At 53.4% G+C, this 10479-nt stretch overlaps 1 protein-coding gene across 1 annotated transcript in view; it reads right to left on the bottom strand.

Moving 5' to 3' along the window:
• Positions 1–10479, bottom strand: part of MORN5 (MORN repeat containing 5) — a 30260-nt gene continuing 19781 nt past the window's right edge. Inside the window, exon 5 of the mRNA XM_043567495.1 lies at positions 1–199. Within this exon, the coding sequence (XP_043423430.1) occupies positions 120–199 (80 nt within the window). The 3' untranslated portion in view covers positions 1–119. The remainder of the gene's footprint in view (positions 200–10479) is intronic.

The following is a 10479-nucleotide window of genomic DNA, read 5'->3' as shown; positions in this document are numbered from 1 at the left end:
TGAGTGCAGAAAGGCTTTATTCCTGGGTCGAAAGTCAGGGTCTGCAACCGCAGGCTGCCCGCAGGGCCAGCCACTGCCAGCGGTGTAGAGGAGACCTCTCGTGGGGGCAGCTGCAGAGCTCACAGCTTGGGTCGGTGACCCACGATTTCGTCCCAACCCTTGCGACACGTCTTGATGATCCACTCGTGCTCGTCATCATCTGCAAGGAAAGAGGAAGAGCTGGTCATGCCTGGTGTCTGCTGGGCCTTCTCTGCCCTGGGAGACCCGCAGACAGGGTCTCGGGACTGCAGTGCATTCCAGCATGGGGTGGGTGGCCTTGGTGGTCAGTCTCTTTAGCTCTGTGCTAGGAAGGAACAGATCTTTCATTAAAACAGTCCTCCGGTTGCCTACAAATGCCTGGTCTTGGGGAAATTGAACACAAAGGGGTTTGCAGATGGTGGATGGTGCTGATAGAGGCAGGCATGAGGTCTTCTGGCCACTCTGAGCTGGGCAACCCTGACAGGCACCCAGACAGCAGCTTGCTTGGGAATGTGACCAGTCTGACACCCACAGAGGGCACTCCCCCAGAACATCCAGTCCAGGCCTTGCCGGTAGTGCCAGCTGCCCGAGCCTTCAGAGCTTTGTTTCCTTTCTGGCTTTTCCAGAACCCAGAGAAGGGAACCCCGGGTTCCCTTCTAAGAACCTGTGGTTCCCCAGGAAAACCTGACACTTCTGGTGACTCACGTCCTTTCAGTGGGCAATAGAGAGGAGGAACCGATGTTCCTGTGGGCCCTACACTCATTGGTGTCCCTTACTTTAACCCTCGTGATCCCCTGACAGCAGTAACCCTGCCATTCTGCAGGTGAATAAGCAGGCTCGGAGAGGTCAGGTCACTTGTCTGCAGCCACAGGTTGGTGCGTGGGAGAACCCAGAATGGGAGCCTTGGTTTGTCTGACTGCAAAGGCTGTGCTGTTTTCTAAACCTTAGAATGAAGTCCAGTCTTTATTCCCCAGCACACCACAGCCCTCTCTCTGGCCCGGGGAAGGCCCTTTGGGGACTGATCTCCCCCCATTATCCCTCAAGCCCATGCCCAACCCCTCCCCCAACCACGACAGAGACCCACTTTAGTGTTGGGATATACGTCCCTAAAAACGCATGCCGCTCTGTAAAGTGTGTGCTGTTGTTTTGTGTACCAATGTGGCTTTAATTTACCACCATAAATGGCATTGTGCTGTGAGTTTCATTGTGTCTTAGTTTTTTTCACTCAACACTACGTTTTCAAGATCTATTCTTGTTGCTAAATGTACATCTAGCTCTTTGCTTCCTATTGCTGCCTAATACTCTGTGGTGGCTTCTGTGATGTTTTACTATCCACCCTTCCGGTGGTGGACATCCAAGGGTTCCCCCCCCCCCCCCACCTCCCGTTACCAGAAATGCCTCTGGGACAAACGCCCTTGGGCACGCCCCTTCACAGATTGTGGGAGAATGTCTAGGACCTGGGTGGTGGGTCGTGGATCCGTGCACACACTTCATTCACCAAGACTCCCTGCGAAGCCTGGGGTCTTTTCACAGCACCGCACAACCCGCCTGCTGTCCCACCCTCACCCCTCGGTGTCTTGTCCTGGGGACAAAGAGAATTGGCCCAAAACCCTGCCCTCAAGCAGTTCTCCTCAGGGCTATAACACTGGAACAGCCTTGTCTCCTCTCCTTACCTGCCTCCCACCTAAGGGATGGGAGCCTGGGACTACCCATCCTCCTCAGTGACAAATGGCAGTAGCCAGGGAACAAGGGCACTCCCTGAGAGCTCAAACCTGGAGGGCCGGCCCAAGCCTTGCCCTCCCCTGCCCCCTTCCTCTTCTGCGAAAGCACCAGGCCCAGGATCCGGGAAATGGGGGCTTACTGACAGCCTACTGTGCGCTCCATCCTTTACAAACACCCATCTCATTGAGTCTTTGTGATAGCCCGGCAGGATAGGGGAGGTTACCCCCATTTTTCAGAGGTGACGAGCCTTGCCCCACGTCCACAGCCAGTGGAATTCAAACCAAGGTGCATCAGACTCCAGAGCCAGCCTGCCCACCCCAGGGCTGATGTGATAAGGGTAGGCGAGGCTGCCCCCGAAGAGCTAGCCTCCTCTGCCCCCTCCCCACTATTTCTCTGTATGTGACCTAAGGAAAGAGCCTTGCTGACTGGCAGGCTCTGGCCTTTGAGGCCCTCCCTAAGCAGCCAGTGGGCCTCAGTTTCCCCTGGGGAGGCTGCCTGGGACTCCACGTGTGGCTGTCAACACCCCCCACCCCCACCCGGGGGGGGGGCGGGGACAGCGGCGGCACACAAGGAGTTAAGCGCTGGTGAAGCCCACTTTTGCCACACCGCGAGCAGCCTGGTTGATAATTACAGTTCTGAAGTCTCTGGGCTATTCGAATCAGTGCAGCTGCAAGCTCTTCAGTGCTAACCCCTGAAACCAGACAAACTGGGTTTATTGTGCTAAACCAGCCCTCAGGCCCCTCCCTGATCGTTACAAATTGACAGCAATGGACTTAACAGCCTCTTCACTACCCCTCTCGCTCTCTACCTGGCGGCACAGCCACCAATTTGAATCACAGATGCCTCCCCTCCAGGCAGCTGCTCACCAACCCTCCCTCCACCTCCTTCTTGCTGCGCGAGGCTCCCCTGGCCCCGCCACGCCAGGGTGAGGCTGCCGAAGCACATTTCATCAATATTTAAAATGGAATTAAACCTGCAGCTTTGATTAATGCCTCCCAGATCCCGGGAGTTGTGATTACTATTTTGCAAATTGCAATTGTTGGAATATGTTAATATGATTGTCTGAGAACATCTTCACCTTCTCAGATAATTTCCCCCCTTTTTGGCAGGAGGGGAGGGGGAGAGGGCGGCGGAGTGGGGTGGGTGGGTGAGGATGGGGGAAAAAAACACACCCCGCAAACTCTTTAATCAATTGTAAATTATTACCCTGGGCACAATTGCCGGTGGTTCAGTGGGGAAGGGGAGGGAGATTTCTGGTTTGGTGCATTTATCTTGAAAAGTTTTGGCCTTGTTGGTCCATTAATTCCACTGCGGGATGCTATCCTAAGGGAATAATCTGTTTGTCTCAGTATTATTTGGAATCAAGAAAACTGAAATAACCTATGTTTCTAAAACAAAAGAATGATTATTTTGTTGTATATTCTTTATTTAACAACTAATTTCTAAACGCAACTATGGGCCAGGTATCATGCTAAGTTTGGTAGCAGGGTGGGGGAGGAGAGGGCATGGTGATTTAGCAGCTATTGAAAAAGGAGAGTTATGAAGTCTGTATAGCAACATAGAAATGTTTTTGATATGATAGAAAGCAAAAGAAAAAAGGTGGGAAGAAACAGGAAACAAAATTACATAGACAGTATAATCTGTAAAAACTGTGCACAAGAGACAAATTAAAAATAATACATTGAATGTGACTAACAGGCATCTCTGAACAGGGTGATGGGAGAGGCTCTTCTGTTAGGGGTATTTCTCAAATCTTCTTAATGTGTATTGACAATAGAAAAGATAAAAACAGTCTCTTTTCCTACCGTCCAATTTAATGCCTTGCTAATTTCCTACATTTTGGTAACTGAAATAAACTATTTCTAGGTTCTTAGAAATGCCAGTGGAGCTCTTGAATTTCTCCAAAGTGCAAGCGTAAGCGTTAAAATACTGGTAAAAATGCATAAAAATTGAAGAGTAGATACATTTCCTCAGCAGAGTTCCAAATAATTTCCGTGAAAACTCTGCCCTCAAGGAGGTGGCGCGTAATTCCCCACTCCTCAGGTGTGGGCTGCAGAGTGACCTCCTCCCTACAGGACAGTACAGGAAGAGAGCAAAAAAAAAAAACGAAAGAGTAGCTTTGACTTGCAAACTTTCCCTGAGCCTCTATTTCTTGGCACCCAGGTCTCAGCTCGAATGTCACTTCCTCCGTGATCTCAGTGTAACTGCCTGTGTCCCCTCTTCACTTTCTTTTCTTTATAGCAATGCCCCTCTTTGTTGTTTATTCATATGTTGTCGGTGTCCCCCATCCAAACTGCGGGCTCCCATGAAACCAGGAGCCTCCTCTCCTTGTTTGGTGGCATTGCCAGTGCTTAGATTACAAGTGTGCAGTATTGGAGGTGCTTAGTCCATATCTGTTCGATGGATGGATGGATGGACGAGCCAATCCTGTGGCTGCCATGTGCCCAGCGCTAGGGGGACAGGGGACTGAGACCCAGCAGGGGGTGTTGTCCAAAGGCTTGTCTCAGACACTCTTCAGGTTCAGGTCTGTCTGCCTTTGGGGCAGCAAGATTTCTTTATTCTGGTCTGAAGCTTTAGAAGTGACCTCACTGCCACCTGTGACCCCCCCTCCCACCTACTGCCACCCCCTGAGGAATCTCACCAATCCTTAGGAGAACTGGGCTTCTTATAGAGAACAAAAGGAACATTTGGCAAGAGAGATCCCAAATCTGACCCTGAACGCCCTTGCTGAGAAGCCTTGCCTGGAAAGGCTCCACACTCCTTCACCTGGACTTCAAGGCCCCCCATCCAGGTCTTCCTGCTCTCCAGACAGCCTCCCTCCCAGGCCTGCCTCACCCTGCAAAATGCAGCCAACCTGTTGTGCTGCAGTCGGCCATGTGTGCGTGCACAGCAGGGCCTCTGTGCCGGTGTACCTGCTGCTCGGGGCTGGGGACACCCTTCCTCACAGGACCTGGTGCAGGGGCAGGGCCTCTCAAAGCACTCCCTCCATTTTGGGACCTTAGTGTATATAAAAGAAAGGCCTAGATGCGAGAATAAAAATTGCAGCGTGGTTTAAATATGTATATTGAACAAATTAATGCTTGTGACATAAACAAACACAATATAAATGTCGACTCCAGGATTTCTTTCAAAGAAGTGCCTCAGCACACTAAAGGCCATGTGTGCAGGACGGGGCTGTGAAGTTGGAGTCGCCTGGTGAACACAGCTTTCTCTCAGTGCCACCACACTCCAGACTTAAGGCCGCTCATGAATGTGTGTGGCTGGGCCGAGCGCCCTCCTGGCTGTCGTCCACCCCTCCGGGCCCTGCCTGGATGTCACCTTCCCTGACCCTGGCTGAGGTTCATGGTCGCCCATGCCAGCCTGAGGCAGTTGTGACCCAGGCACTCCTGGTCCTCAGAGCCCGGGGTGGGCCGGGCACTTTAAAAGTACTTAATAAATATATGGTGAACGAATGAATAAAGAAATGTAAAGTTGGGGACATAAAAGCGGTAGGCTTACCCTGCGGAGTATGGACAAAGGGGGAAGAATTTCTTCTCCACCTTCAGCAAATGGAGCTCCCGAGTGGGCAAAGCAGATATGCCAAAGTGCAAGGCCAAGGCTGCTGGTTCCTTTCTTGTCTTGAGGCCACAGATGGAGCAGCTCCACCGCACAGGAAGGATGGGTTGCCTGGGCTCATATCGGGGCACCAACCACACTGAGGAAGCTCAAAGCCCTGGCTGGCCTGGGGCCTGCCTCCCAGTGAGGGCAGGGAGGCACAGGCCCACACAGGCCACAGGCAGGGCCCAGGTCACTGAGGGTGTCATCAGTGCAATCCGTTGGTCAGCGCGGTGCAGGGAGAGAAGAGATCCTGAAGATGTCCCAACAGATGAGGGCAATAGGAGCCCCCAGATGGCTGGCGGGGAGGAGGCAGCATGGCCGTTAAGGGCCCGGGCACTGGAGCTTGGCTGCCACTAGCCCTGTGACCTCGGGCAGGTGGCCTCACACCTCTCTGGGTCTCATTTCCTTCTCTACAAAGTGCCTGCTGGAAGACTTCCTGTGAGGTTTACTTGGGCTCGTTCCTGCAAAGCGCTTAGCATGGTGCCTGGTACGCAGGAAATGCCAAAAACCAAAAGAAAGCCACGAGTTGTCTTTGCGAGGTGAGACTTCAGGGTGCACGTGACAGCACGGCATAGGCCGGAAGGAGTTGGGTCCACTGCTGAGCCCTGTCGCCAACTTGCTGGGTGACCTGGACGAGCCACTCTCCCTCTCTGAGCTGGGCTCTTTGTCTGTACAGGGGGTTTAATCAGACCTCCTGCAGAGCCAGGATGAAAGGCAGCAGGTTGGCACCCAGGGAAAAGGAGCCATGATCACCATTTGATGGGCCTTCATTCCCTAACTGCATGCCTTCAAGAGAGTGTTCTTAAGTGACTCTCTCAGAACACCCTGGGATTTCTGATTCCCAGCGGGGATGAAGGGAGGACCTGGGGGGAGAGGCGGAGGAGGTCTTTACACAAGGATCAGCATCATAAGGATCAAGAAGCACAGCTCAGCTAATGATTTTTGTTCAAAGTGAGGCGGGCAGGCTGAGGCAGGTGAGCCCAGGGAGGGCAAATGGGTGGATGCGGGCTATCGGGCGCCCACAAGCCGGATTCTGCTACCTCTTGGCATGCCTTTGGGTTTAGCACGCCTGCGGCCAGTGGCTATGCAGCTCCCTCCCGCTGGGAAAGGGAGGGGACCAAGATGAAACCAGGCACCTTAGCCTCAGGAGAGGGGAGGAGGCTCACACTGGCAGAGCACCTAGGAGGTGCCTGGTTCTGTGGGAAGAGGGTCATGTCTGTCCTCTCCACAGTGAGTGACACAGGGCGTCCCCATTGAAGACAAGAAACTGAGACTCAAGGGGGAAATAAATCGCCCCACTTCATCTGCCAGGGCAGAGGGGAAGGGTTCACTGTACTGGTGCAAAAGCCACACTCGGGCTGTGTGTGCACGGCCACAAATGGGCATGTGCAAGCGTGAATAGGTGTGCGCTGTGAGTGTGCACGTGGCTGTGCCTGAGGCGCTCGGTGTCTGGCTGGGTGAGTGACAGCGTGTGACTACCTGAAGTCAGCGTGTGCTTGATCAGGTGCTAAGGGAGGGGGCACATCCATCCCTCGGTGACAGCCCAGTGCTCGTCCACAGTGTCGGGCTCTGTCATGAGGGTTACCCTCTTTTCCTGGGGTCATCACCCACTCTCACTTGGCCCCTGGGTGAACTGTGGTTCCAGGCGGGGGTGGGAGGTGCCTGGTAACCCTGGCGCCCCAGCCAGTGGGCAGTGCCGCCCTCAAAGCTCGGCCCCACCCTCTGTGCAAATGCAGGGCTGTGAGAGCCTGTGGGGCAGGGCCAAGGCCCTGAGCAAAGCCAGGGCCCGCAGTGAGGGCGGCAACGCCCGCACCTCCTCCTCGGCACAACTCCTGACAAGAAAGAGGCTTTGAACTTTGCTTGGCAGGGCTGGTGGCCAGAGGCCAAGGCCATGGTATGGCCAATATTGACTAAGGGGTCATTGCCCAGGCAGAGCCCGCCAAGGGGCAGGAGGGGAGACCTTGGGGCCGCTCTTGGTTTTCTCTGCAAAAGAGCATATTCTGGGCTGGGTGGGTGGAGGGGTCAAGGGTGGGGGGTGGATTAAACCAGCCTGCTTCACCCCCTGGGGAACTAGAGACACAGGGCCCAGCACCCACAGCTTTTCAAGGCCTATTCAAATGTGAGAGGTTTGGAGAGAACAACTGACTCTAAAATAAAGAGAAGATGCAAAACTGAAATTAATGTTATGATTAATGCATTCAGGCTTAATTATTAAATTTAGAAATCAAAACAATTTTATTACACTTGAAATCAGTTTGTAGGCTTGCTGTCCTCATTTTGCAAGAATTCTCCAGTATGCACACGGCTCTCTAGAAGTCACAGCCAGGCTAATAGTCCAATAATTTGCCAAGCAAAGTTTTAAAAGTCCTTTCAAAGTTTTAACAGCAAAAAATACATATTCAATGTGGGGATGTGGCTACATTTTGTCTTAATATGTTCAAATGAGGGGGGTGAGGCCTCCAAAGTCAGGCTTAGGGCTGGATTAGGGCTGTGCCTGGGAGAGGGGAGTCCCAGGAGTACGGCCACCTGGAGTTAGGGAGCATTTCCACATGCTAGCTACATGCTGAGTCCTGCACCTCGCGTGCCTGATCGCACGCAGTCCTCGTAAACATCTGTTGTAGGCACAGCTGGTGCTGTCTCAGGTAGGAGTTTTAGGTGCTCCATTCAGTTGCTGAAGGGAAAAGTGCCCTGAGCTATAACGACCCTTGGGAATCCCTTAGATAGGCCCCGTGCTGGGGAAGGACATCGCAGTAAGCACCGAGAAGTTAGCATTCTGACACTGTTGGAAGAGAGAGTCCTAGTCCTTTCTGCTGTCGAGGCCCAAAAGCACAGACAGCTGGTTAAAAAATACATATCCCTGAATACTAGAATCATCCTGTGTGTGGCAAGGTGATCACACGGCGGCAGGAGGCACACGGGGCCTCACGGGGCTGGGGATGTGGGGCAGATTTACGCCTCCCCACATCCCCAGTGAGCGAGTGGAGGGAGGGTGCCGAGCCACCACCACAGCTTGTATTTCCATTCCTCTTGCTGCCCCACTTTTCAAGCACTCGTAATCAAATTTGTGATTTGTGTTCATGACACCCAGCCACTGTACACAGGCCGCTCAGGGAAACAATGTGCCAAGGCCAAGGTCACTCAGCCTGGGGCCCGTAGTCTTTGACTCCTGCTCTCCAGCTGTGTGCAGGGGACAGGCCTGGCGGTTGGGACTTCTGTCCTCCAGCTGGCAGATACTAAGGGCTGAATTAAGGCTTTGCCAGTGGGGGCAGCCAGCAGGGTGTCAAGGTTATCTGCAGGACTCAGTAGCAGACTACAGCTCAATCCTCACAGGTATCTTGCAAAGTCACTGTTATCCCTGTTTGACGGGTGAGGATCTGAGGCTCAGAGAGGTGATGTCATCTGCCCAAGCTCCCTCAGCCACTGGGTGGGCACAGGGGCATACCCAAGTCTTATCACCAGACCTGCAGCCCTCAGCCACTACACACTTCCCTGACAAGCGTCTGTGTAACTGCCATGCCTTTAGCCCTCACCGTCTGAAGGATGGCATTCAAGGCTCTCTCCACCTTGCACTGGGTCCCCGTGCCTTGAATGCCCAGCAAGGATGTATTCCTACATACCTGTCAAAGCCCAGTCTGTCCATCACCACTTGAGGGAGTCCTCCCTTGACTCCTCCTCTGTCGCCCAACGCAAGAGCCAGTCTCAGGTGCTCCGTCTGGAGCACCCGGTGTCCCTGCATCTCTGTGCTTTGTTCCTTCCCTTCCATCAGCAAAATCCATCTCCCATCCTTTAAGGCCTAGCCAAACACCCCCTTTTTCAGGACAGCATCTCAACTACACTTGGGGCACGCTGGTGCTCAGCTCCTCATGCACACTGCTTCTGGCTCCTGGAAGCAGTGAAACAGGGGCGCTCCCAGTGTTTGGGAGAAAGAACCTCGTATGTGACGTTTCGAATTAAACATGAACATAAACCCCATAGGAATACAGAATTTTGCTGGACTTCTTTCCAGACACTTATTTTATGGTTTATGTGATTCTGATTTCTGAACTATATTTTGAGGGGTAGGAGGTCTGCTACAGTCTCTTGTACACTTAGACTCCTTTAAGGCCCTGGGCTTCTGTCCAGACAGCACCCATCCAGATCTTGTGACTGTGCATGCCTCGGCTTCCTCCCCCACCCCATGCTGGTTCGGAGGGGCAGACGCAGAGTCTGGCCCCCCAGTGAGACCCTGGTATCAGCAGAGGGTCGGTGAAGACCCGTGCCTGGGGGGAATCGTAGAAGTGTTGGGCTCCAGGTGGATAAGAAATGATGAGGATGAGGAATGATGCCAAGGGCTGGATAGAGAGATCCTGGGACCTGCAGGCCTCCAGCCCAGTCTTGAAATCTACATCAAAAGCAGGTGGGAGGAGGCCAGAGGACAGTTAGCCTCTGAGATGCCAGCTCCTCCCTTTGGGCGTGGAGTTAGGACCCCCCCCCCCGCCCCCGTCAACATTCCCCCCCCCACCCCGCCAGGGTGTGAGTAATCACCCTGCAGTAATTTAAGCTCCTCATGGGCCAGGCACAGCTTTTGCTGTGTCCCCCGTGTCATCTCAGTAATGCTCACCACAACCCTGTAAGGAAGGTCCTATTCTCCCCAGACTTTTCAGAGGAGGAAACCAGTGTTCAGAGAAGAGACGAGCTCTAGATCACACAGATGGCAGAGCAGGGGTCTGACGGTCCAATTCTAAAGCCCTGCTTGGAAACCTGCATCTTTTTCCAGGAGGTAAAGCAGGATTTTCAGCCAACTGCCTCAAGTTGCAGAGCTTGGGCTGAGGAAGGTACACGAAGGTCCTGCCCCCTGGGCTCTGGCCTTGCTCTCACTTCTATTAAAGGAGACAAAACAAACCATTACGCTCGCCAACCCTGGGGATGACTCCAGCCACGGAAGGGGAAGCTGTGTCCTTTGGATGCCTCCAGGAGGTTGCCGTGGGGGTGGGGGACTTATTGTTACCAGAATCTGATGGGCACGAGGGCTGGGAGGGGAATTTCCAGGGCCCTTGGAATTGGGGTGGGGACAGAGGGGGCAATGGGCAATTCTCGCAGCTCAAGGAGAGGCAGTAATCCGAGCAGGCTATTAGTCCTGGAGCCGAGACCTCCCCGGAGCTA

The sequence above is a fragment of the Prionailurus bengalensis genome, chromosome D4 (genome assembly GCF_016509475.1).
Source record: "Prionailurus bengalensis isolate Pbe53 chromosome D4, Fcat_Pben_1.1_paternal_pri, whole genome shotgun sequence".
NCBI classification, from domain to species: Eukaryota; Metazoa; Chordata; class Mammalia; order Carnivora; family Felidae; genus Prionailurus; species Prionailurus bengalensis.
This window is presented reverse-complemented; position numbering and strand designations above follow the sequence as displayed.